We start from the raw sequence: 27,436 nt of genomic DNA, 5'->3' as shown, positions 1-27,436 counted from the left end.
GCCTGCATGCCCTGTGCTGTTGTTGTAGTTACCACTTTGGACCCAGGAGATGTAAATCTGGCAGTGGGGTCAGTGGTCATTTCCCCAGATTAACTGCGACTGGGCTGCATGTGTCCACTTGTCTGCGGCTTTAGGAGCGCTGAGATCTTTCTGTTTTAAAAGAGGGGCAAAAGGTTTATGTAGGCTGACTTGATCATGCCTGGAAAAATGGGCTTCCTCCATGTTTCTATTTTATATTCTAGAGGAGTGTTGAACACTATCAGGAAGACCTGGATGAAGCAGACAGCAGCATCTTCTCACCAACAAAAAATGGGAATGAAGCGCTCCAAACTACTCCAGCATTTCCAGTATCACCAGAGACTCCCTATGGTGAGACAGCGAGTTTTGTATTTTGCTTCTATATCTTTTTTTCAGCCGGAACTCACTGGAACTCAGTTCTGGCGCCTCTCAAGTGGGTGCCATTGCCATTGTCCTCACAGCTCTGGACTCTCAGAACTGTGCTCTTAGAACTGTGAGAATTGTTCCACAGTACAGACTAGACTTTCCTTGTGCAAAATAGCTGCAGCTTCTTCAACTGTTTGCTTAACATTAATAACAGGAAGCAAAACAGGGAGTATAAATAGATAAAAAGTAGGTATCTTGTGCACTTAATGGTCATATAAAAGACGGAATTTCAGCAGACATGTCTCTTTAGACTCTCACATGGCAAGGTGCACCTGCCAAAATTCCCTTTTCTGTATAGCTGTTGAAAATACAGGGACTTCGTTCTTCTTTGCATTTGATCACCCTAGAGACCCAGACCTATTGCAGCATTAACAACAATAAAATTGCTGAAGTGTGCAAGAGGCCTGAGTTGGATCAGATGCTATATTTAGCTTTGCATGTTTTGTCAGCTAAAACAGTTAATCATTTACAGAGAATCCAGGTACACATATTCCTGAATGTGGACTCTGCTCATAGGTGACATTTTAAGTATATTTTATCCTGCATGGTTGATGAAGTTTGGCGCTTCATGAGAACAAAGAATTTCTAGAATATTTTTCCTACTGCTAACATTTCTGTGGACAGTCTGCAAATTCAGTCGTTTGGCTGCTTGAGCAGTGTTACTATGCTAATTACTGAAACATTTCATTGCATAAATGATATCTTAATAAAGCACTGCCTTCAGAGTTATATAATCTATTCAGTGCAGAAGGCTTTTGGAGTGTGGGGTGTCTGAGTGTGAACTTGCACACTCACCTCGATTATTATTGCAGGCACCCCACCCCACCCCGTTTACACAGGGGTTACATTCCAGGAGCTTGTGCATGTAAGTGAAGCTGTGTAAAGTGGGGAGCACCCCACTTTAATAGGGAGAGAAGAAAGAGAGACAAGTGTCTCTGGAGTAGAGAGGCTTGGAAGTTGGCAACTCTCCCCCCCCCCCCAGCGTGTGGTGAGGGCGGGGGTGGAGTAAGGTGCACCAGGTGAGCAATAGGGGGTTGAGGCTAAGCTGGGCAGGTTGACCTTTCCTCCCCCTCGCCCTCCACGCACTGGCACCTCATTCCCAAGTGGGGGTTGGGGTGCTTGGGTTGCCTGCAGGCTCCACCCCAGGCTGCCAAGCCATCTCCTGCTGCAAGCTGGGCAAGAGGGCAACCGAGAGCAGCCACTGCCCTCCCACCCACCCCCTTGATGCTGCCGCCCACCACATCCTGGTGCTTCTGCACTGCAGCCTTTCCCTGGTTTGGGCAGCAGCCCCAGCGAGGGGAGGGAGGACAGTCTATGTATTTATTTTGTGGCCGTCCACATAAATGCAGTCACACAGGAGTGGGAAGCGAGGGGGGGGTATATAAAAACAGGATGAAATAGATTAAGACCACAGAGCCATCCATATTCCCACCTAGGCAAAGAGAAGGGAGCAGATCTAACCTTAATAATATACATACAGAAACATCACAATAGAGGTGGTGATACCTACTAGGGGCAGGTAACAGAAGCCTGGATATCCTCTTAGCAAAATGGGACCAACTGAGCATAAGTTGCCATACTTTGTGCTATTTCTAGTGTGTCCCTTGATGGTGAGTTGTCCCAGAGCTGGACAAAGTTTCTCAGAGGGAGCTTCTATTATTGGGCATGTTCGTAAATGAACTGTTTCTGGTGGTATTTTTCCCTTTTCTCCTTGACAAAAACATGTTTGTCAGAGAGGACTATGATCTGTGCATGTTCAGTCAAGCCGGGTGCTTTCTGTTTCTGCATACCAAAATATGTTGTCACTGTCAGTGAAAATGACTTGGAAAAAACAAATGATCTGCAACCAGACTATTTCTATGAAGATCTGTCAAATAGATGCCCCAGAATTCTTTGGCTTGTTAGGTTCATCCAAGTTTTTGATTAAACTGGTTTGAGATTCCTCTTTGGAAACTATAAAACAGAAGCCGCTGATAGGACCTTATAGAAAGTTAGTTTTTAATGTTTACTCCATGAGTATGTTCCTGTTTTCTCATCTGTTTGTTAAAAATATACCCTGCCTTTCACCTCAGTTAGACCAAGGCAGCTGGATAGTAAGCATAAATGCTGCAGCGCTCTGAGCACATTATAATACATGGGTGTAGATCTGGGGCAGATCCTGCACCCAAGATCCTTCCCACCCCATTCCCATATCCATACATTATATCTAAATGAATGTCTGAGAAGGGCTCTAGTCTGCACTGAGCTAGCGTCTTCTTTGAGCCAGGAAGCTCTTAGTTCACATTTCATCCTTGAACTCCCTTGGTGGTCTCAGGGAAGGCACTTTTCTGTCTATCTTGTGCTATTTCCCCCCACTATGTCGCTGTGAGAATAGCTGCTTTTTCTGCACCCTGCATTTTGTGCTATCGTAAGGTACATTTTGTGTGCTTTGCTGCTAATTTATTCATCATGTTTGTCTGCAAGTTTAAATTCTGCATTTACTGGATGCTTCTGTTTTTATGTTGTGTTCTTACCTGTTTGTGAGTCAGATAATGAAGGATTGGTGAGATTGAGGGTCAGGACACCACTGATCAGGCTTGGCTCCCATGATTGAGGGGTCTGGGGCCATGCAATGTCACCACACACATGCATGCACTCCCCACAACATGCACGCATGACGTCAGCACGCCCCACGGCCCCACATAGATGGCGCCCCTGCCACTGATCCTTGGGTCTCCAGCAGAAGGGGTTATGGCAGTGGAGATGCGAATGGCCATAAAAGGGAACTGAGGAGCCTCATGCTGTCTTCACTTGTCCAGGAGCAGCCTGGTTGCTGAATCAGCAGCTCCCTTGAGTCTTCAGCTCCTGCTGCTCAATGCCAGTGGAACATACAGTGGTACCTTGGGTTACAGACGCTTCAGGTTACAGACGCTTCAGGTTACAGACTCCGCTAACCCAGAAATAGTACCTCGGGTTAAGAACTTTGCTTCAGGATGAGAACAGAAATTGCATGGTGGCGACACGGCAGCAGTGGGAGGCCCCATTAGCTAAAGTGGCACTTCAGGTTAAGAACAGTTTCAGGTTAAGAACGGCCCTCCAGAACGAATTAAGTTCTTAACCCGAGGTACCACTGTAGTTCATTTAGGATTTAATCCTGGATAAGCATGTTGTTCTGGTTTGTATTACTAATACCTAGCTGGAGAAATGGGGTATGTTTGTAAACTCCTCCCAGTTATGTCCGTGAGGTTTCTTGGAATGGTCTTCATAGGCAGGAACCTGCAATCTTCTAATTTCAAGTTCTGACGCTGGGAATGGCCAAGGCAGAGATAGGTTAAGAAATAGGGGTTCAGCCTGTCTTAGGTGAGGTGGAAGATTCAGGTTCACAATTTGGGCATTCCTGGGATTATTTTATGTTATTGATTTATTTATTTTATAAGACTACTTATAAACCACCAGCTCATGAAAAATACCACATTGGTATCATTAAAACATCATAATACAGTGGAACCTCGGTTTTCAAGCTTCTCGGAAGCCGGACGTTTTGGAAGCCGAATGCCAAAAACCCGGAAGTAATTGCTTCCGTTTTTGAACACGCCTCAGAAGTCAAACGGTTTCCGCTGCATGCTTTTCTTTTTTCTCAGTGGATTTTGCTGGCTGCCCCTTGCTCCTGATTTCCAACATTTTGGAAGTCAAACGGTCTTCGAGAACAGACTACAGTGGTGCCTCGCAAGACTAATCTGTTCCGCGAGTCTCTTCGTCTTGCGGTTTTTTCGTCTTGCGAAGCACGGCTATTAGCGGCTTAGCGGCTATTAACGGCTTAGCGGCTTTAAGAAAAAGGAAACAAACTTGCAAGGGGACTTCCGGGTTGGCGCCATCGCCGAATGGCGGACTCCCTCCGAGCTCCGGAGGGAGCCTGCTCGGCAGGGGCTGGGTCCTACCGCACCGGCGATGCGGGGACCCTTAAAAACCACGGCCACGAGGGTCGTGGACATGGAGACTCGGCTGGCACCGCTAGCGCCCTCCCGACTCGTGAAGGAGCCTTTTTAAAGGCTACGGATCGGGTGCCGGGGAGAAGCGTGGTGCTTTGAGTCCTCTGCTATCCCTGCCGAGCGCAGCCGCATGCCATCCGGCGGAGAGCGCTGACTTCTTCTATTGAAAATTCGGACTTTTAGACAACAACCCGTGAGTAATTTGGAAACTGGGTTTAAAAGGAGGAAAAAAAGAATTTCTTTTTGAATTGGATACGAGCGGGGGGGGATCCAAAAAGGAAGTCAGTCCCCCCCCCTATTGTAAACCTTTCAAGACAAGGACGGGGAAACCAAGGTCCAAAAAGATTTGTATTGCCGATAAAAACTAAGAATTCCACGATGGGGAATCATAAGAACTGTGCTGGAGGATGAATTGAGGGAGAAGAAACGTAACCCCCCCCCCTGGGAACCGGGGTGATTGAAGAGAGAGCCTGGTGAAAAGAGTCGGAGATTTTGACAGCTGTCAAAGTAGCTGTCAAAGTCGGAAAGCAGAGAGGATTTTATTATGAGAACTTTGCTGGCTAAATTTGTTACAATTTGCTACAACTTGTTAAAACTTGGATACAAAATGGCGAAAACATGGATAACAATCGGACTTTTGGACTAGAGAAGACAAAGTTACAACAATCCCCCTAGAGGAGTTTCGGGACATTACAAAGATGGTCGTAAGTGGAAAAACACCATTGGAATTTTACAGGACTGGTTATCTTCTGGGAAAGCTGCAAAACGGAAATAATATTTTGTCTACAGGGTGTTCAGCTATAGGAGACAATAGGATTTTCTATTGAAGAAAGGAAGGGACTGAACGCAAGTTTTTGTTCCTGAATAACAATAATCCCTGCAGACTTACTAAGCTTCTGAATTAGAACGTTTTAGCAGCGGAACAAGAGGAAACTGGACTACAATTTGGAAAGAACAATGGGGGGAGCTTTATTAAAGATCTGAAGTTAAGTGTTCTAAAAATAAGTATGAAAGGAAAAAAAAAAAAAACCAGCAAAGAGTTGGGGGAAATAGGTGATTTATGGATTGTAAGAATTCCAGGCGGATAACATGGTTTGGTGGTCAGGGGGAAATTAAACCGGGGACAGGGGGGGAGAACTAAAATCCAAAGGCTTGTTAACTTCTTTTTTTTGAACTGGCTTTGTCTCATCTATTATACTCTTTATTTCTTATTTCTGATACTTCTATTATGTGGGGTGTCTTTATTATTAAAAATAAGGGAAATTGTGGAATGAAAATGGGGTGGGCCCTGGGAAAGAAATTTTTTGTGTTTTATTAAGGGTATTGATGTGGAGTGTAGAAATTTTAAATTCGAATAATGGTTTAAACAAATTAAGTTTTTTATTCAGAACTGAGAGCTTGTGGAGCCAACAATATGAAAAAGGAATATGGTAGGGGTGGGGGAAGGGGGGAGTCCCAGAAAGCGGATATATGAAAATAAGGCTATGAACGTATTTTAATTCTTGCTTTCTGTATTTCTTTTTTGAAAATCTTAATAAATATTATTTTTTAAAAAAAAAAAAAAAAACAAACTTGCAAGAACTCGCAAGACGTTTCGTCTTGCGAAGCAAGCCCATAGGGAAATTCGTCTTGTGGAACGACTCATAAAACGCAAAACCCTTTCGTCTAGCGAGTTTTTCGTCTTGCGAGGCATTCGTCTTGCGGGGCACCACTGTATGTTCAAAAACCGAGGTTCCACTGTACTATAAAATTATAAAATACAGAGCAAAATACTGCTGCAATCCCAGGAGTTGCTGTGGAAGATATCCACAACTGGCCAGTTTACATATTGCATTTGTCCATTTGAGGCTACATCCTTGTTTGCACAAAAGAGCACTGTGAAAATATGTCTTCCTCTACTTTTAAGTTGTGTGTCAGGTAAGCAATCTGGCCCATGAACAGCTAATTCCATTTGGAAAAGCAGGTAGCCTTCTTCAAGCAGTATGTAGTTCCCCCTGGCTTTTCAAATTAAATGTAAACATCAAAAACATCCAGCAGTGGAAACTCGGTAGCTGGCATTGTGAGGGCAGCTAGTTTTGCAATGGAGGGTTCCTGTGTGCTTCTGAAGAAACAAGAATGCTCTGTGTATCCCACTCTGGGACTTATAAAGACCCTCTTGTCTTATGTCTCAAGCAGTGAATTGAGGTCCCTTTGTGTAGCTGCATTACACAAGCTAAAACATTCTGCACCAAGCCAATTGCCAGAGATTTGAGCTGCGTCTCACAAATGTTCTGTGCTTGAACATTTGCTGCCATAGAATCACAGGACTTGGAAAGGATTTTCAAAGGTCAGCAGAAGCTGACACAGAGACTGGATTCATTAAGCCAAAACTGTCCACAGAGAGAGGTTTCTTCAGTCTAGCTTTCAAAATCTCCAGCCCATATATTAACCCACTCCTGCAAAACCGTCCCAGCGTGCCGGGGGGGGGGGCAGTCAGGACATGGTGGAGGGCCACTTCTCAAATGGCTAGGCTATGAAGAGGCCTGGCCTGGCTAGTAAGCAACAGTGGCGTAGCGTGGGGGGTGCAGGGGGGGCCGGCCGCACCAGGCGCAACATCTGGGGGTTAGGGTTAGGGGGCGCAAATCCACGGGTTAGGGGGCACAAATTACTTGCCTTGCCCCGGGTGCTGACAACCCACGCTACGCCACTGGTAAGCAACAGGTTTTTTTGGAAGCTTGTAACTGAGCCCACAAAACACCCCACCAAATAGCATTTGTTGTCTTTCTTTCTTTTAAAACTTCTCTTAGTTCAAGGAGCCTTAAGGAAGAAAGGCCCACAAGAAGGAAGAGAAGTGGACTGTTCTGCTTAGCACCATTGCTCTTGCCTTGTATGCAGTGTCAGGGCCTTCCTGAGAAGCAAACTAAGCACCCAGGCAGGGAACAAGCACGCCTGCAAAAAGTGTGTCCCTTATGTGCAGACAGGAAGGGCCAGGCAAGCGTCTTTCTTGCTTTCCTTGTTCCCCGTGACCGCAAGCGAAATATGCCTTTGCTACTCTCTTGCTATCTTTCTCTTACTGGCACTGGGAAGCAGTGAGGCTCATCTCTTCAGTCCCTGGCCATGATCCAAACAGAGATAAGCCCCCATAGCAAGGGAAACTTCTTTCTTAAGGCTTCTGGGTTCAAGCAGGGGTGGGTGGGGGAGTGATTTCTGTGTTGTTATTGTGGATGGGGAGAGGAGTGGTCTCTTTCTGACTCCTTTTCAAGCAACCCACCAGCAAAATTTTCCCCATTCCATCCATCACTGATAATGGCCCGTCTGGCTTCCATTGAAAACTTCTTACCAGTGGGGTTCTTGTAAGAAATATCTTAAAATATATAATGTATATATTGCATTGCATAAATTCTGCTGCTTTTTATTCATTTTGGGTCTAATCCAACCCAAGTCATGACTGGATTGCATTGGAGATACTTTATGGCTGCCAGATCTACCCTATGTAGGTATATGTCTGTCTGTCTGCATTCACTCCTTTACTAATATCAAGGCGATGGTAATTGTTAGAAGTAGAAATCAAACAAGGTGTGGGATCAGCCCATATTTATCTGACTTCATCTCCCTTTTTTCCCTTGCTAGTATCAGTTCTTCAGAATTTCTAGCATCTTTACTGCCTCTCAAACCAAGTTTGAATAATTATAAATCTGCTGTCAGGGATAACATTTATTGTTGTTACATGGAAAGCTACCCATGTTTCCTTGAGGGGGGGGGGCGCTGTGGCGCCTGAGATGTTGTTGGGCACCAGCCCAAGGATAAGCATAAGGATCAGGGACAGTTGCACCCCAACAACATGTGGGAGCCTCAAGTTCCCCATTCCTGTCCTCAAGGATGTCGGTCCCCCCAGCTTCCTGGACTATTCTTGCTATCAGATGTTTGCATTGTTCTGTTTCTTGTGTTTACACTGAACTTCCAAGAGTTTGTGGATCTCAGAACTCAGGTGGAAGATGAGATGGATACAATTTTAGCTTCCAACAATACCCTAAAATTTGTAATCGCAGATAAAGATAAATATTTGGTACAAAGCAAAACATGTGTGTCTCTTGTTCAGTATGCAGCAGGCTGGATTTTCCTGAATAGATTTTAAAAGGTTGTTTGTTTTAATAATTGGTAGGCCGCCCTTCTGCATAAATATTTCTAGGATGGCTTACAAGTTAAAATATAGAACACATGCAGACAATGAAAATCAAGATAAAAGATAACGCTGTGATGGGGTGGGAAAATGCTCTGCCCCACCCCCTTCTTTGTCCAACTGCAACCCAACAGTCCTACAGTGTTGTCAACAGGTCTTACTCTCTGGTAGTTGCTGCCACCAGCTTCCCACTTACCGTACTCTTGCAGCCCTGACGGGAGGGGACCTGGGTGCACCAAACAGATTACTTTTGGAAAGGCTGCAAGCCAGTGCACTTGGCACTCCCCAGTTTAACCACGACACAGATTGCTAGGGAAAGCAGGGCTAGCTTCCAGCTGCCCTTTCCTTGTCCAAGATCAAAGAAGCTTGCTCATTTCCCTGGGGACTCTGAGACCAACACGCCTTGCGTTTCCCAGGCAGTTCCCTTATTAGTTACTCAGAGTGTACAAGCAGCCTACACTCCCCGAGTCTCTCCCACGTCTTGGAAAAGCGCGCTGGTCCACTACAATTCTGATCCTAAACTTCCTAGCCTATTCTTTACATGACAGATGTTATGGTTTACTCACAAATAAGCAGCAAAGATAGCCAACTTCATAGAAAGTCCATTCTGGACTGCAGGGAACTTGACTCTCAGAACCCCTTCCAGCTCAACAGTATGTGTGTGAATGTGCTTATTAAGATTTTTCTTAAGTAATAAAAGTACATGCAGCATCTGTTTTCAAATCATAGAGTCCTTCAAACAGGTCACTTACATTCAGGGTGAGACATTATTGTCTCTTCCCTCTCCTGGGAGGAGTGAATCCTGACTGTTTCTGACCAGTAAGATCCCAAATGTTCATATTATTACCAAGCAAGGTATTGAAAACTGGTGGTTTATTCTGTATGTTAAATGTTGGAAGTAAAGAATGTTTGCTCATTCATTCATTCATTCATTCATTCATTCATACAAGGAAACAAACACTGAACTTTATTTGCTGCCAGTTAAAGTCTCCGCTTACAATACAGCCATTACTCATTTCATGCTAACTGTAGGTATATAATTTGTTGTCCAGGTAAGACTCTCCAAGAGTGCATGGCAAACTGATTAAGAGCGCACTCTGAGAGGGAAACTCCAGAGGCTGCAATCCTAAACTATGAAATAAATTCAGTGAATTTAGTGGAACTTACATCTGAGCAAACATGCAAAGGATGGCACTGGGAAAGGATGTTTTGCTCTATGAAACTTGGAAGTAGGTGATGAGCAGGTCTGCCTTCTCCATCACCCAACAGCCTTTCTCCATCTTCTCCATGCAAAGGACCTTCTCCTTCCTTGGTCTTTCTTTCTTCAGCCATAAGTGAAAAAACCACTTTCTATTATTAACTTCTCTTGCAAGCCTGAGCTCATTCTGAGCTTTAGCCTGCATGACCTTCCCTCTGCAAGTGTTGGCTACTCATTTATATTCTTGTAGCATTTCTAGCCACAGTGCCTATGTTTGACTGCTAGGCCCATTTATGAAAGTAATTTTATACACTAATGTCCTATTTCACTGCAAATTTGTTTTGCTTCTCCTGAACAGGGAAATACCATCTGAAAGCTGAGAGGGAGGGAGAGATAACAGATCATGTTTGGGGAGTCTCCCACTTCCTTCTTGGGTCTCCCACTTCCTTCTTGGGTCTCATTTTTTAATGTGGAAAACATCCTCTCCACACACCCCAGAAAAATAGGACTGCTTTCGTGAGAGCCAGTGTGGTGTAGTGGTTAAGAGCGGTGGACTCGTAATCTGGTGAATTGGGTTCGTGTCTCCGCTCCTCCACGTGCAGCTGCTGGGTGACCTTGGGCCAGTCACACTTCTCTGAAGTCTCTCAGCCTCACAGAGTGTTTGTTGTGGGGGAGGAAGGGAAAGGAGAATGTCAGCCACTCTGAGACTCCTTCGGGTAGTGATCAAGCGGGATATCAAATCCAAACTCCTCCTCCTCCTCTTCTTCTTCTTCTTCTTCTTCTTCTTCTTTTTCTTCTTCTTCTTCTTCCTTTGGAGAGGCCCCAGCAGCAGACATGTAATCTAAGGAAATTAACCAAGATTACTTTCTTGTGGGAAATGGGGCTTCTGTGCTTTCTCTTTTAAAATGTTGGCAAAAACGCTGAGATATTACAGTCCACGATGGAATGGCACAAGCGGGCGGTTAGAATCATAGAATCATAGAGTTGGAAGAGACCACAAGGGCCATCGAGTCCAACCCCCTGCCAAGCAGGAAACACCATCAGAGCACTCCTGACATATGGTTGTCAAGCCTCTGCTTAAAGACCTCCAAAGAAGGAGACTCCACCACACTCCTTGGCAGCAAATTCCACTGTCGAACAGCTCTTACTGTCAGGAAGTTCTTCCTAATGTTTAGGTGGAATCTTCTTTCTTGTAGTTTGCATCCATTGCTCCGTGTCCGCTTCTCTGGAGCAGCAGAAAACAACCTTTCTCCCTCCTCTATGTGACATCCTTTTATATATTTGAACATGGCTATCATATCACCCTGTGATGGGACGATGAGCTGCTTGTGTGTAAAATCCTAGTCCCTCAGAGTTTGGTCAAGTTTGCAAACCTCTGTCTGTAACGGAGCCCCTTAAACATGGCTCCGTCAGTCGCTGGCAGATTCCGACAGTGGTTGCTTTCGGAATCGCTTCCAACATAAAAGCTCCTTAACGGAAACACGTCTTCTGGACTCTCTGCGTGACAGTTTCCGGCGAGGAGTGGGTGTCCCTACAGGAGGTCCTGAAACCTCCCCACTGTTTTCGCTGGAAGTGTCTCTGAGCCATCCCTCCAGCTCCCTTTCCCTCAGCCCAGCTCCTCTCCCCCTACTGGTTCCCTCTTCAGCTGCTGAGTCTCTCCCAACCTGTGTGAGCCCTTTCACTTCCCTTCCTTCCGATGGCAGTTCCCTGACATCCACCTCCCCTCCAGGGCCCCCTTCATCCCCTCTCGCCCCCTCCTCTACGGGCGGTGAGGAGGCAAAACCCCGGAATGAACTTCCTTCATCTTCCGATGTCCCGAACACTTCTCTCCACCTGTTGCGGTTCCTGGTCTCGAAGTACTCCTCCTCCTCAGAGTCCATCTCCCCTTCCCCTTCCGATTCCGAGAATCCTTCCAACTCCTCCTCCTCATCGGTGGTCCCAAAGTATTCCCTCCGGAACCTCTCCACAGGCTGAGGTTTCCTTGGGAACCTTTGATGGAACGTTTCTATCAATACCTCGTCATTGATATCTTCTGCCATTACCCAAGTGTTTTCTGACTCCGGTTCTCCTTCCCACGCTACCAAATACTCCACCTGATCCCCCTTCCATCTGGCGTCGAGGATTTCTGCCACATGGCTGCTGCATTCCCTTTCTTCTATGACCGGTCCCCGAGTGGCCATCCCTTCTCGTCCCCCCTCATACGGTGACAGTAACGACCTGTGAAATACTGGGTGCAGTTTCATGTGGTTGGGTAACCGGAGCCTGAAAGCCACTGGGTTGACCTGTTGAATGACCTCAAAGGGACCCAATCTCCTGGGTCTTAATTTCTTACAACCTCCTTTGAACGGCAACCCTTGGGTTGACAGCCACACCCTATCTCCCACCCTTATGGTTTCACCTTCCCTTCGGTTCTTGTCTGCCTGCCTCTTGTATTCTTCCTTCGCCCTTTCTAAGTTGAGTTGGAGCTGACGATGGATTGCTTCCATTTCTTCTACAAAATGCTCGGCTGCCGGGACACCCCATCTCTCCCCTTCTCCCCCTGGGAAAGCCCTGGGATGACACCCATAATTAGCCAAGAAGGGGCTCATCCCTGTGGACACATTCTCGGCATTGTTGTAGGCAAATTCCGCCAGCGCCAACTTTTCTACCCAGTCATTCTCTCTGTCATTGACATAACACCTCAGGTATTGCTGGAGGACCCCGTTTGCTCTTTCCGCCTGCCCGTTGGTTTCAGGGTGCCGGGCAGTCGAAAAGTTGACCTCCACCTGCAGTAAGCTCATGAGCTTCCTCCAGAACCTGGAAGTAAATTGTTTTCCTCGGTCTGAGACCACCCTCAATGGCACCCCGTGCAACCTAAAAATGTGTTCTACAAATAACTTCGCTGTCTCTTCCGCCGTGACTGCATGCGAGCAGGCTACAAAGTGGCACATCTTTGTTAGTAGGTCTACCACCACCATGATGGCTGTTTTTCCCCTTGGACTTCGGCAGATCAGTCATAAAATCTATCGACACTGCCTCCCAAGGTCGTTCTGGGGTTGGTAAGGGTTCTAATAGCCCCGCCGGTGCCCGCCTCTCCCCTTTGGCTCGCTGGCATTGCTCACACCCTCTTACATACTCCCGTACATCTTCCCTCACCTTAGGCCACCAAAATTCCCTGGTGACCAACCACATGGTTTTGTGTTGTCCAAAATGCCCCGCCGTGGGGCTGTCGTGCAACTGCTTGAGTACCCTCCCCCTTAAGTCTCCTTCAGGGATATACAGTGCCCCTTTGTAATACAAAGCTCCATTTCTTTCCTCGAAACCCCCTGGTTCCTCTCCCTCACCCCTAAGACCTCTGAGCTTATTCTGGGCGTATTCATCATTCTCTGTTTCCTCTACCAGTTCTCTTTGTCCCACCAATGCCGCCCCACACACCCAGCGGTCCTCTGGAATGACATGTCTCTCTTCGGGTGCTCCCTCCCCCTCCAAATATTCAGGTTTGCGTGAGAGAGCGTCCGCCCTAATGTTCTCTGGGCCTGGCACGTAACAAATCTCAAAGTTAAATTTGGAGAACTCCTGGGCCCATCTCACTTGCCGTTGGTTGAGCACTCGTGCCGTCCTCCAATACTCTAGGTTCTTGTGGTCAGTGCACACTTGCACCTTATGTTGTGCGCCAATTAGCAGGTGCCTCCATCTCCGGAACGCCTCATGAATGGCTAGTAGTTCTCGGTCATACACCGTGTAGTTCCTCTCGGATTTGTTCAGCTTTCGCGAAAAAAAGGCACACGGTCTCCACTCTGACTCCTCCTTCCCTGGCTGCAGAAGCACCGCCCCAATAGCTCTGTCTGATGCGTCAGTTTCCACTCTCATCGGTTTTTGTAAATCCACATGCAGGAGTTGTTGTTCCGAGGCGAAGGCCCTTTTTAGTTCCTCAAATGCTCGCTCCGCCTCCTCAGTCCAAACGAACTTCTTCTTACTGCTGAGACAGTCCGTAATGGGCGCCGTCAGGTGGGCAAAGTTTCGGATGAACTTACGATAGAAGTTCCCAAATCCTAGGAACCTCTGCACATCCTTCCTTGTTTTGGGTGTTTTCCATTCCAGCACCGCCTGGACCTTGCCGGGATCCATGGCCAATCCCTTGTCTGACAGGCGATACCCCAGGAATTCCACCTCCTTGGTATGAAACTGACACTTCTCCAGTTTCACCCACAGCTGGTTGGCTTGCAGCCTGCTCAACACTTCTCTGACGTCTCTCACATGCTGCTCCTCATTCTCAGAATACACCAACACGTCGTCTAAGAAGGCCACACAATTCTTGTAAAGCAAAGGCCCCAGGACGTGGTTCATAAACGATTGAAAGCACGCGGAGCCTCCTTGTAGGCCGAAGGGCATAACTAAATATTCAAATGCCCCCAAAGGGGTGAACATGGTGGTTTTCCATTCATCCCCCTTCCTTATTCGTATCAGGTTGTACGCCCCCCTTAGGTCCAGTTTAGTAAAAATCTTTCCCTTCCTGACCCTTGTCAAAATGTCGTCAATCCTGGGCATAGGGAAAGCCACTGGTTCTGACACTGCATTTAAGGCCCTGAAGTCACACACAAGCCTCGGCTTGTTCGTGTTTTTTTTTATCCACAAAAAACACTGGGCTGCCCCCCACCGCCCTGGACTCTCTGATGAACCCTCTCTTCAGGTTCTTGTCAATGAACTCTCTTAGCTCCTGCATCTCTCTGTCTGACATGGCGTACAGCTTGCCTACAGGGAGCTGTGCCCCAGGGAGTAAATTGATTTGACAGTCAAAGGGTCTATGCGGGGGTAATTGGTCAGCTTCCCTTTCGCTGAAGACGTCGCGGAGATCTGCGTATTGTCGTGGTACCTTCACGTTCTCCGTTACTTCAGTCCCTGCTAGGGTGGCTTGGGCCCCTGCCAAACCCTTTCCCTCTTTGCAGTGTTCTAAGCAATGTGCTGAACCAAAAGAAACCACTCTCTGATGCCAGCCCACCAGCGGATCATGTAACGCTAGCCAGCTCATCCCCAATATAATGGGAGCTCCTCCCAAGGTGGCCACATTAAACGCTATCAGTTCGGTGTGCCTTGCCACCTTCATTATCATTGGGACGGTCTGCAAGCTGACTTCTCCTCCCAACAGCTCCCTGCCATCGATCGTGGTCACCTGCAGGGGGTTGCTTAAAGGGATCGTCTGTATCTGGTGTTCAGCTGCAAACTCTTTGCTCATGAAATTGCAGGAGCTGCCTGAGTCCAACAGCGCCTTTATCTTTAGAGGGTGTCCGTTTGGCAGCTCTAGCGCCACTTCTATCACTAGGGCGGGTTTAGGAGGTTCTGGCGTGGGCACTTTCACTGCTCTTTGGCCTGGCTGCTGTGCCCCGACGGTGGCAGCCAGGCGTTGGCTTTTACTTGCTTCGGTATTTCTTCCTCTCTTCCCTCCACAGCTCCTACCATCCCTTGCCATTCCTTCCTCTGGGGGCAGACTCTGGCAAAGTGACCTGGCTGTTGGCAGAGATAGCATTTCCGGGGGCCTTTTCCCTCCTTCTTTCCCCCCTCACTGGGCTTTGAAACTGCGCGCGCGCGCGCTGTTCCGATTTCCATCGGCTCTGCCGGCGGGAAAGTTGGCTCTGGAATGTCTGGAATGCGGAACTCCTTCCAACGTTCCCCCTTCCCTTCCCGCCTCTCCAATGCTCTCGCCTCCTGGCGCGCTCCTATGGTCAGCGCTGATTTGGTCAGCTGGTCCATAGACTCCACCCTGGGCGCCCGGGAAAGTTCGTCTTTCACAGCCGAAGAAAGCCCTTCTTCAAAGAGCATTTGAATGGGTTCCGCCGATAGATCCCACCCCAATTTATGGATCAACATGGTGAACTCAGTCCAGTACTCACGGACAGATCGGCTCCCCTGTTTGCAAGCCATTAACTGTCTGCGGACCACTCCCTGTTCAATATCGCTGGAAAACATCAGATCCATGGCGCGAAAGAACTTCATCGTGTCCTTTAGGACGTCACTATTCGCTGCCATCAGGGGTCTAACCCAGTCTCTCGCCCCCTTTTCAAGATGCCCAATCACGAAAGCCACTCGTGATTCCTCGTCAGGGAATTCATCAAACTGCAGATTGAGGGCATATTGCATCTCTGTCCGAAAGCCATGATAGTCTTTGGGCTCCCCCCCAAACTTCTGCACCAATCCTGGTACCTTTCTGACGAGCTGGGTGTCTTTCCCCTTTTTGTCTGCATCCTGAGCCCTCCTCTCCTCAAGCCTCGCCGTCTGCAGCGCTAGCTGGACCTCCAACACCCGGTACCTTTCTTCCAGGCTTGGACCCGCTCCAGCTCCTGCTTCTCCGGTTCCGGCTGGGTTGCTCATGATGCCTTCTCCTGCACAAGCTGCTCACGAAGACTGTCGGAATGCTGTGATGGGACGATGAGCTGCTTGTGTGTAAAATCCTAGTCCCTCAGAGTTTGGTCAAGTTTGCAAACCTCTGTCTGTAACGGAGCCCCTTAAACATGGCTCCGTCAGTCGCTGGCAGATTCCGACAGTGGTTGCTTTCGGAATCGCTTCCAACATAAAAGCTCCTTAACGGAAACACGTCTTCTGGACTCTCTGCGTGACAGTTTCCGGCGAGGAGTGGGTGTCCCTACAGGAGGTCCTGAAACCTCCCCACTGTTTTCGCTGGAAGTGTCTCTGAGCCATCCCTCCAGCTCCCTTTCCCCCAGCCCAGCTCCTCTCCCCCTACTGGTTCCCTCTTCAGCTGCTGAGTCTCTCCCAACCTGTGTGAGCCCTTTCACTTCCCTTCCTTCCGATGGCAGTTCCCTGACACACCCCTTAACCTCCTCTTCTCCAGGCTAAACATGCCCAGCTCCCTTAGCCGTTCCTCATAAGGCATCGTTTCCAGGCCTTTGACCATTTTGGTTGCCCTCCTCTGGACACGTTGCAGTTTGTCAGTGTCCTTCTTGAACTGTGGTGCCCAGAACTGGACACAGTACTCCAGGTGAGGTCTGACCAGAGCAGAATACAGTGGCACTATTACTTCCCTTGATCTAGATGCTATACTCCTATTGATGAGGCCCAGAATTGCATTGGCTTTTTTAGCTGCCGCGTCACACTGTTGGCTCATGTCAAGTTTGTGGTCAACCAAGACTCCTAGATCCTTTTCACATGTACTGCTCTCAAGCCAGGTGTCACCCATCTTGTATTTGTGCCTCTCATTTTTTTTGCCCAAGTGCAATACTTTACATTTCTCCCTGTTAAAATTCATCTTGTTTGTTTTGGCCCAGTTCTCTAATCTGTCAAGGTCGTTTTGAAGTGTGATCCTGTCCTCTGAGGTGTTAGCCACCCCTCCCAGTTTGGTGTCATCTGCAAATTTGATCAGGATGCCCTTGAGTCCATCATCCAAGTCGTTGATAAAGATGTTGAATAAGACCGGGCCCAAGACAGAACCCTGTGGCACCCCATTAGTCACTCTTCTCCAGGATGAAGAGGAACCATTGATGAGCACCCTTTGGGTTCGGTTAGTCAGCCAGTTACAAATCCACTGAGTGGTAGCATAGTCAAGACCGCATTTTACCAGCTTCTTTACAAGAATATCATGGGGCACCTTGTCAAATGCCTTGCTGAAATCAAGGTAGGCTACATCCACTGCGTTCCCTTCATCTACCAGGCTTGTAATTCTGTCAAAAAACGAGATCAGGTTAGTCTGACATGACTTATTTTTCAGAAATCCATGCTGACTATTGGTGATCACAGCATTCCTTTCTAGGTGCTCACAGACTGTTTGCTTAATGATCTGCTCCAGAATCTTCCCTGGTATTGATGTCAGACTGACTGGGCGGTAATTATTTGGGTCCTCTTTTTTCCCGTTTTTGAAAATAGGGACAACATTTGCCCTCCTCCAGTCTGCCGGGACTTCGCCGGTTCTCCAGGAATTCTCAAAGATGACTGCCAGTGGTTCTGAGATCACACCTGCCAGTTCTTTTAATACTCTTGGATGCAGTTCATCTGGCCCTCATCTGGTTGTGCTGCTTAATTTGAAATGGCTGTGAAAACAGAAGTGCTTGGCTCTTTTAGCAGGTTATAATTTTCCAGAGTGGACTGGGGGACATTCAGTGAGTAGGATGACTTTTACTCACCTGGACCAGACAGGCCTTGCAGGCCTTTTGCCCCCTCCTTTTCCCTTAGGTATTTACCGTATTTTTTGCACCATAACACTCACTTTTTTCCTCCTAAAAAGTAAGGGGAAATGTCTGTGCGTGTTATGGAGGGAATGCCTACGGGTGGCATGCCTACGGATTTTCCTCCTCTAAAAACTACGTGCGTGTTATGGTCGGGTGCATGTTATAGAGCGAAAAATACGGTAAATGTACAGTGTTTTTCTTGTGAGTTTTTTCTTTCCTTTTCCTGGCCCAAGGCTCTCTCTCCTGGGGCTCACAGGGGTTGGAGCTAGCACTCAGTTAGCCACTCAGCCTTCCTTCCAGGGCTCTTCTCTTGGCTTCTCGCCTTCTGTGTTATTAGCGATGGGGAGGGCGAAGCAAATCACAGTCTTAAGCCTGTCTCTGAGAGAGAGTGGAGGAGGGAGACATTCTAGATGAAGTCTGTAATGCTCCTGCCTTCTCTTGCTCGGACTACTTTGCTATTCTTGCAGAGTTCATTGCTCCAACAGCAGCATGCCTGGTATTGGTGCAATTCTCCTTGTGGAGCAGCAGGATCTCCTTTAAGAAGCTGGCAGGTGTGGTCACTGTTTTTTGGCAGGAACCAGTGTTCTTAATTCACTTTGAGCGGGAGATTCGTTGGCTTTCAGCTGCTAGCCTAGGACAGTGAGGTCCTACACAATACAGTCATACCTCATGTTACGTTAGCTTCATGTTACGTTTTTCAGGTTGCGTCCCGCGGCGACCCAGAAGTTACCGGAAAGGGTTACTTCCAGGTTTCACCGCTTGCGCATGCGCAGAAGCGCTAAATTGTGCTTTGCGCATGCACAGAAGTGCCAAATCACGCCGCGCACCTGCGCAGATACAGCGCTTCAGGTTGCGGGCTTTTCATGATGTGAACGGGCTGCCGGAATGGATCCCGTTCGCAACCAGAGGTGCCACTGTATCTTGAGATTGAAGAGTCACTGTTCTATCTGCCTGCAACGCATTTTACAATTCTTTTTGGGTGGTTTTTAAAGTTGTATTTCACTGCATCTGTAGTGCACTATAATTGCTCCTGACCATATTCTGTGGGAAAGGAGGGATCTATTCTCTACCTGTGTTTACTATAATTCTGGTCGTGAACATCCCTGGGCAGGGGGAATATCTTTGTATTGTACTTTCTGTAATGTCCCAAGAGGTGGGCTCAGTCATGTTGGGGGGCTCAGGACTCAGGGTGGAGTCTCCTTTCTCCCTCCCTCATAGTAAACACAGAAGGGGAAGGTCCTCTTCCTAGGAAGCCCATAAGGGAATGAGTTGGCACCACCCACGAGGTTTATAAAAGAGGACCTTACAGAGCTCTCTCCGGTTGCCATTCTGTGAGGTCTCCTTTCTTCCTCTGTTTCAGGGATGGTTCTTCTCCTGTTGTCATGGAGCCAGCTAAGAAACATGCTCAGGGGCCAGAGAGTGCTGGTCATGCTCTCGCCTCTCCACAGTGATCCTCTGTAAGAAGGAGCACGGTCTGGATCTGACCAGTCCGCCTCTAAACCTCTTGGGGTGGAGGGTGAACTTTCTGAGGAAGAAATGACGGTGGTTGGCTTCTCTCTTGTGCAACATTCTTGGTTTTCTTTTTCTTCAGGATGGGATAAATAAGCAGCTTACCGCCAACACCTTCAAAGACAAGTGACCTCTCTGAGCAGTGTTTTTTCTTGCCTGCATTGTCTTTCCATCCTACGTTCAAATGTTTCTTCGAGAGGGTTGTGTTATCTGGTCATATAGATTCCTTTTCTACAACCTAAATTGTTTTGTCGCAGCTCTCCTGACTCCCCATTTTGAGTCCTTAGCTTACCTATGATCATAAGTTTATAACCGAAAGCTTATACCCAGAACAAACTGAGTTGGTCTTTAAGGTGCTACTGGACAATTTTTTAAAAAATTTTTTTGACTGCGTCAGACCAACAGGGCTACCTACCTGACTCTAGAACCTTACAACTGTTTTCCTAGCAGCCATCTTCCTGCGCTCATGAAATGCTGTCAGAGTGATGGGTGACCGGGGAGAGCGGCTATTTCTCCCTAACAAAGTCGGGGCAGAGGCTTCGCTGGGAAGGCACCGTGGGCCCAGAAACCGGGCTGTGCCATCCTGATCCTGGTTTCCGTTCTGGTTCTGCCAGAGTGCAGAAGGCCATGCGGGAAGCTGCCTTCCAAGTTTTTTCCTGGCGCCCCCGGGGTCGAAAGAGCCGGGGTGCCCAGGAGGCTTCCGCTCCTGCCGCGCTGCTGCCGCCGCCCCCCCGGCCCTTCGAGCGGCGAGCCCGGCCGGCTCCTCCTTCCCCGGGCGGGCGGGCGGCTGGAGGTGGAGCCTGGGCGGGTCTCTGGGCGCCGGCGGCGCTGCCGGCCGGGAGGAGCCGCGTCTGGCCGGGAGGCTTCCCCGGGAAGAGGCGGCGGCGGCGCGGGGCTCGGCCATGGCGGCGGCGCTAGGTAGGCGGGGGCGGCGGGGGCTCCGAGGGGCCTGGACGGGGCGCGGGGAGGCGGGCAGCTGGCGAGCGCCAGGCCCGGGAGTGGGCCCCGTGGTTGGGCTTCCCCGGAGCAGAGAGGGACCCCGGGGCCCCGATCCCCCCGGAGGAGAAGGCTCTGCCCTCGGGGTGGGAGCTGGCCTTTCTCGGCCGCGGAGGGGGGCTGCGCTCCTGCCCGGGCTCTTTCCCCGCAGCTGAGGGGGGAGGATCGCCGGCGCCTCGGCGCGCAAGAGCTGAGCCCCTGGTCGTGTTTCCTGCAACTTCCGAGGGGGCCGCGTCGGCCCGGGGGAAACGGCCAGGCCCTCTCGGGGCTGGAGGAGTTCTCAAGGAAGAGATGGGTGCAAAATACTGGGCAAAGCGTAGAGTGGAAGTAAGAAGTCTTCCCGGGGTCAGCATGCGAATGCGCCGGGTGCGAGCCCTTCAGAGAAGGGGCAAGAAACAGGCTGCTAGAAAACATGGGAAACAAGGTCCTCTAGGGACCCCTCGGCCTCCAAACAGGGCATCTTCCAGCCTCATGTAAGAAAAGGAAGTTAACATATTGATGAATTTTAAACCTGCTTTCTGTCTAAGAGGGTGCCTGTTTGGCTCCAGAATCTTCATCTCTTCTTGACAGACATAATATAAGACCTTTTGTTTTGCATTGAGGCACCTGCTCATCTGGATGCGGGTGGTGCTGTGGGTTAAACCACAGAGCCTAGGGCTCACCGATCGGAAGGTCGGCGGTTCGAATCCCCGTGACGGGGTGAGCCCCCCTTGCTCGGTCCCTGCTCCTGCCAACCTAGCAGGTCGAAAGCACGTCAAGTGCAAGTAGATAAATAGGTACCGCTCTGGCGGAAAGGTAAACGGCATTTCTGTGCGCTGCTCTGGTTCGCCAGAAGCAGCTTAGTCATCCTGGCCACGTGACCCGGAAGCTGCACGCCGGCTCCCTTGGCCAGTAAAGCGAGATGAGCGCCGCAACCCCAGAGTGGGCCATGACTGGACCTAATGGTCAGGGGTCTCTTTACCTTTACCTGCTCATCTCAGGGGGCACCATCACCCGGTGGGAGAGTTGCTAAATTCTCACAGATTAAAAGTGCATAACTGCTGAGATGTGCTCAGTGTCACTTCTGAAGAATACCATTTGTGCTAACAAGCAAATATCTACTTTGCCCAGTGCCCAGATGACTCTTGCTTCTCTCCTCAGAGGCTTACCTAGAGGGCACAAAATTTGCACCTCTTTTGGAGGAATGAGTGGGCCCTCACAGCAGCCCTGCGGAGCCCCTTCCCCAGCCAGCCTCTGTGCTGGCACTGCTGGCTTCTTTCCAGCCAGCGTACTTACTTCTGAGTAAAGTGTGCGCTGGGGAGCAACCTCCAAGTTAGTGCCTTTCCGCTGGTGCCTCCTCAGAAGTAAGGAAAAGCCAAGCAAGGTATTGTCAGAAGTTCTTGCCTCTGGCTTGCCAAACTTAGGCTGCAGTCCTGTGTACCTTTGAACTCAATGGAATTTACTTTTGAATAGACATTTATAGGACGATGTTGTTAAACACCCAGTTTAAGAGTTGCTTGTGAAGACTGAATTATGTCTCTTTTTTGTGTCTGGACGTGGTGGGAGGCACAGATACATCTCCTTGCCAAGGGCGCAGAGGAGCCTAGGTGCACCTCTGTCTCCTCTACGAGTTCTTTTTATGTTTCTGATGGGAGTTTTAGTCCTACCTGTGGGGTACCACATTCACTACCCCTTCTTACAGTGGTTCAACCCAGACAGGTTTATTACCAGTGAGAACTGGGTCAAAGTTGCACAGGAGTGATGATAAGAGGTTGATGATAAGAGGGTTCCTGTTTGCAAACGTTCTTTGGAACCCGAACTTCTGACGGGGCTTCCGCGGCTACCGGAATTGGCTGCAGGAGGTTCCTGCAGCCAATCGGAAGCTGCGTCTTGGTTTCCGAACTTTTTGGAAGTCAAATGGACTTCCAGAACGGATTCCGTTTGGCTTCCAATGTATGACTGTACTTGTAATTGCTTCCAAATATTTCAGAATAAGCCAGGATGAGTGCACAAAGAGACTTGTATCTGTCTGGTGGCGTATGATTAAAAATACATCCTCACTTTGTTTTTGTCCCTAGTCAAACGAAAGGCATCTTTGTCTCATTTGAAATATGTGCAAATTTTGTGCCCTCTAGGTAAGCCTCTGAGGAGAGAAGCAAGAGTCATCTGGGCACTGGGCAAAGTAGATATCATTTGAAAAACTAGCACTCCTAGTTTTGCTCATAAGCTGGCACTAGTGTGAATGTCACCACTGACATCCCAGTGTGGCCAGGAGGGGGAATTCAGTGGGTGTCTCTCCCCACCTCCGGTTTAGTTTGATCCCTAATTAACATAGCTGTTTTGGCAGAATTATCCCTCACCCCATTTATCTCCTTTGTGTCCTAACCAGCAGTATGCAAGTTGCTATCATCTAAGAATTTCTGCCATTCCACCACATAACCCAAATCAGCTAAACTTTTGGGAGCCTCCCAAAATTGCTGATGGAGCTATTGCAGCTTCGTTGTGAACATCTGAAGGGCTTTCAAGGCTCATTTGAAGAACGTATCCACAAATTGAATTGCGGCATATTAGTAATTACAAATCACAAAATCATTCTTTTTTAAATAAATAATATAACAGCTGGTATTTAAAGCCCCAGAAAGAAGTAAGTTCCTGAGATCTAGCATTTCTAATGCTCCCCCCCAATGCAGGGAATTGGGGGGGGGGGTGTTGTTTTTCATCTGCTGGGTCCTAAGTGTAGGGTTAAAAAACATGGGAATGTGGGTGAATTTATTTTTAAAAAATAAATAAATACGTGGTTATTGTGTGCAGTGTTCATATACCATTTTAGAGACAGTCTGGGGGGAAAGAGTGGAGTAGAATGACCAGTTTGGTTCCTGAGTCTTGTTGCGCAGACTGTAATTCAGTCATCCCTAAGCTGGGACCTCCTGATGTTTCAGACCACAGCTTTCATCTGCCCCAAGGAGTGTGGCCCGTGGTCAGGGAGCGGCGGTTCAAAACATCTGCAAGTAGATGGTCAGGGGCTCCGTTATTCCCTACACAGACACACCAAGAGGCTGTTTCTTTGTAGGAGTCATGGCACACGTAGAGAGGTTTCTTTCTGCCATGAAAGGAAATTTGATCTGTAGGCCATGCTGGAGATACAACTTCCAGACTACACCCAGTGGATGTTCTGAATGCTGATGACTCTCCAGAAGTGGATCTGGCCCCGTGATGCCTGGACAGGAAACTACTGGAGAGCCGTATATACAAACCACTCTGAGCAACTCAGAACAACCTGTGTGACTACAAAAACAAGGACCAGTGCTTACTTAGAATGATTTCAGAATACGTTTAGGTGCCAAATTTTGGGACACAAAATCTCTGCAGGACAAGAAAATGTTTCTGCTCTAGAGACAGTAGTACCAGCAGCGGTAACACTATACCAACACAACCCACCAAGCACTTTCTATCTTTGCTTTATTTGAAGATAAAAACAAATGTACAGTGGTACCTTGGTTTTTGAACATGTCTGCTGATGAACATTTTGGTTTTCGAACACCGTAAACCCAGAAGAAAATGCTTCGGTTTTCGAACACACCTCGAAAGTTGGAACATGCCACACAGCTTCCGTATTGAGTTTTCGGTTTTTGAATGTTGCAGAACTTGAACTTTCTTCCGGAACAGATTACTTTCAAAAACCGAGGTACCACTGTATTGTTGTATTCAGTCTTTGTTTACACATGCCTCTTTGGAGTAGTGAGGTTTGTTCTGGTGCCTCTTAATGTGTGAACTCTAGGGAGGGCTGTGGTTGGTTACCACCTGTATGTGACACTGGGCTATGTTTTGTGAGCCACAGGCTATACATGATGCGTGACAGTGATGCACATTTGTATACGCAGCGGTATTTAAAGTATGTGATCAGAGACCTATCTGTGCAAATTAGAGACCAGGAAAGGGCTTGTAGTAAACCTACCAGGGGCCCCGGGATGGTGTGGTCTTGGCACCTCTTCTGTCTGCTACCAGCCAAGTAAAATTGTGGCAAAAATCAGTATGTAGTCCCTCAACTATGTGTTTAATGTATTCTCCAGCTTTGTTTTGATGGTGGCCAACAGATTGAGGTTGAACCCGACAAGACATAACCCCAACAAGACTGTTTGTGGGGGACTCTCTGGGGTAACTGCCCCTGAAAAACCAGGCGCACAGCCTTGGGGAAGTTTGGTACTCACAGCTGCTCATGGAGGCACAGGTCAATTCTGTGTCCAGGGCAGCTGCCCGGAGTGGCTGGGGCAACCCAGTAACAAATTATTATTATTATTATTATTATTATTATTATTATTATTATTACTGCTACTACTAGAGTGGCTGAGAGTTCTGTGTTTAATGTGATCTCAGCCAAGTTAAAAATTTAAAGAGTGCTGAGAGAGAGCCTGGTGCACAGATGATGTTTCTTTGGGCATCTTGCCTTGCTTTCAAGTGGAAAAGTGGCATGGATTTAGCTTTTAACTGTTTTTTTTAAAAAAATGATGATGTATAGCTGGAAAATCCAGGAAACAGGTCTCTTTCAGGAATTAAAAAAGGAAGTGTCAGGCTAAAATTGGGGAGCGTGCTGTCAGTAGCAACAGGTGATCAGTGATCTGGCCAGGCTCCTTGGAAGTCTTGAATGTGTGGGCAATGAAATAATGGAGGCAAGACCAAGCTGATCAGGCTTTCTCCCCATCTTCCTCCATTTCAAAGATAACTGAACATTTAAGCATTAAGTACAGATACTCTGTTTAGTTCTGGTTATTTCCCTATCCTCCTCCTTTGCACTTAAGCGTTAGACCACACGTCATTTTCCTCTTGGTGTGTTTTGTTGTTGATTTAGTAGATTGCATACCTACATCCTATATTTCTTTATTAGCAATTGTGACAACTTAATCCTTTAGAAAAACAAACAAGTTTCCTCTTGTTTCATTTTTCTGTAGCCTCTTCCGTTAAAATTCAGTAAAAATAAGGAGGAAGTAAAAGTTGTTCTATGATGGCTGTTCGGTTGAGTGATGAAATTTGTGTGTGAGAATCTACCTTAGGAAGAATTCAGTAAAGAACTCGACACCTTTAGTTTCTAGGCCCAAGTGGGATACAATACATTCATTTCTCTTCACTCACATCTTCATTTGTTCTTTTGCTTAGGCAAAAGGTAACAAATGCACTGCAACTATTGTTTATTTTATTTCCAGCTGAAGTGGCCATATAATGTTTGCTTCATATCCCGGATAGCAGGATTGTGCAGCAGAATGATACTGACCTTGTGAAGAAGAGGGATGATGGCACCTTCTGCCTCTGAGCAACTTGTGTCCAAGATGATACCTGCTCAGGAGCTGCCATGCATTCCCTTCTCTTCATGAACCTTCCTAGGTTTCATGTAGGGGACCTAAACACATACGTTTGAGTGCATGCACAACAGCTCCTGCACAAATAACACCTGGTGGAGGTGGGGGTGGGGGTGAGCCTGCAGGTGTGACCCCGATTTCCTCCTCTTCCCCCCTTTTGGCTGCAGCACATTCAATTTCTACTAATATGCATAACTAGACTGGTGACCATTGCAGGTTTACATACATTTCCTTCTTTTCACTTCTTCAGAACCCCAGAGTTACGCGGAAGGCCTCAGTCATTCCACTGTGAAGCCTGAAAGCCCCGCAGGCCCAAATCCTGCTTTGTTGCGGACGGATCCTTCCTGCCGGCAGCCTTTTGCAGCTGTGTGCTCAGTCCCATGTCATCGCCCTGCCCAGCAAGGAGACAGGTAAGACAACTTCTGCGTCTCTTAATTTTCATCCACCTCATTTGGATGTAGAGGAATCTGATTCCAGGAAGAATTCCTTAAACAGTTTATAGATCCAACCCTGAATTGTGTCACCGTGAGGGGTAACACTCAGGCAGCCTTTCTGAGTGCTTAATGGTCATTTTTGAGACTTGGTTTGAAAGTCAGGAAGAACAGATTATTCTGTTTCTGGTCCATGTCAATTTCACATTTATTAATAAATCTGTCGCATTCTACTGCCACATTAATCTGACTTTTAAAAAAAATCTGCATGGCAGTTTGTATTTAAATACATATTTGTATACATTTTATTATAAAGTATTTAAATACTTATTTCATTGAGTTGAGAACTGTATCACAGAAGTCAAAGAAGTGTTCAATCTGAAGGGTTACAAGTACATTCAAATCTTCACATTAGTCTGGAAAGTGTAGCTCAGATCCCTTCCCACCAGATTTTGCCATGCATTCCCTGGGCCAGTGTTTGGATGCAGTGTTGAGATGGATGAGGAAAAACAAGCTGAGCTTGAAGCCTGGCAATATGGAAACACTCTAGTAAAGACTTGTTGTCTGTTTCCTTTAATTTGCTCCCATAATCTTTTCTGCCACAATTAACTTGCTGGTAAATGTTTAAGCTGATAGCTTCAGTGCCTCTAAATGTTAAACGGGCAGCTGCCATCATTATTTATATAGCTGCATAATATACACAACACTTTTTGCAGTAACTTGAGCACAGAGCAAGTCCTTACTCGGCAGCACTTGCAGCCTAAACATCTCGGTTCAGGGGGACCAGCAAGCGGACAGGAAGGAAGACATGGGAGAGGCAGATAGGAGGAGGAATAGATGAGCCAGTTTAGATAACTTCCTGTCTTCCTGAAGTAGTTCCATCCTGTCTGGATCCTGTTTGTTGCAGCCCTACAGACCCAAAAAGTTTTCCTGCGGCTGCACCTTTCAACTGAATAGGGAGCTGTCCTGAGAACTGTGCTGTGAATTGTTCCCAAAGTTAGTTTACATTGAGAAAGCTCAGTCTCCAGGAGGTGCAGTGCTGCGGTCAGGGAGCATCTTCTGCAGCTGGTCCAATGGGAGGAAAAGCACTGTGTTGGAGGCGCACAAACAAGGACCCTGAGAGGGCCTCTGGGGCCATTGAATCCTGACGCAGGCCCTTTCTAGGCTCTTTGGACTTGTGGTGCAGGCCCAGAGTACCCATGGTTGGAGGACAGGAGTATTCACAGCTGAGTAAAATTTCTTTTGCCT

The 27,436-nt window shown here is 47.7% G+C and overlaps 1 protein-coding gene across 6 annotated transcripts in view; it reads left to right on the top strand.

The window, feature by feature from the left end:
• The window catches only part of TNS3 (tensin 3), a 76,510-nt gene that overhangs the window by 35,891 nt on the left and 13,183 nt on the right, over positions 1-27,436 (top strand). For all 6 annotated transcript variants that reach the window (XM_080976505.1, XM_080976504.1, XM_080976506.1 and 3 more), the window contains 2 exons: positions 243-369; positions 26,008-26,167. In XM_080976505.1, coding sequence (XP_080832631.1) covers positions 243-369; positions 26,008-26,167 — 287 coding nt within the window. The remainder of the gene's footprint in view (positions 1-242; positions 370-26,007; positions 26,168-27,436) is intronic.

Source organism: Podarcis pityusensis (genome assembly GCF_964106645.2).
Source record: "Podarcis pityusensis genome assembly, chromosome: 13".
Taxonomy (NCBI): Eukaryota; Metazoa; Chordata; class Lepidosauria; order Squamata; family Lacertidae; genus Podarcis; species Podarcis pityusensis.
This window is presented reverse-complemented; position numbering and strand designations above follow the sequence as displayed.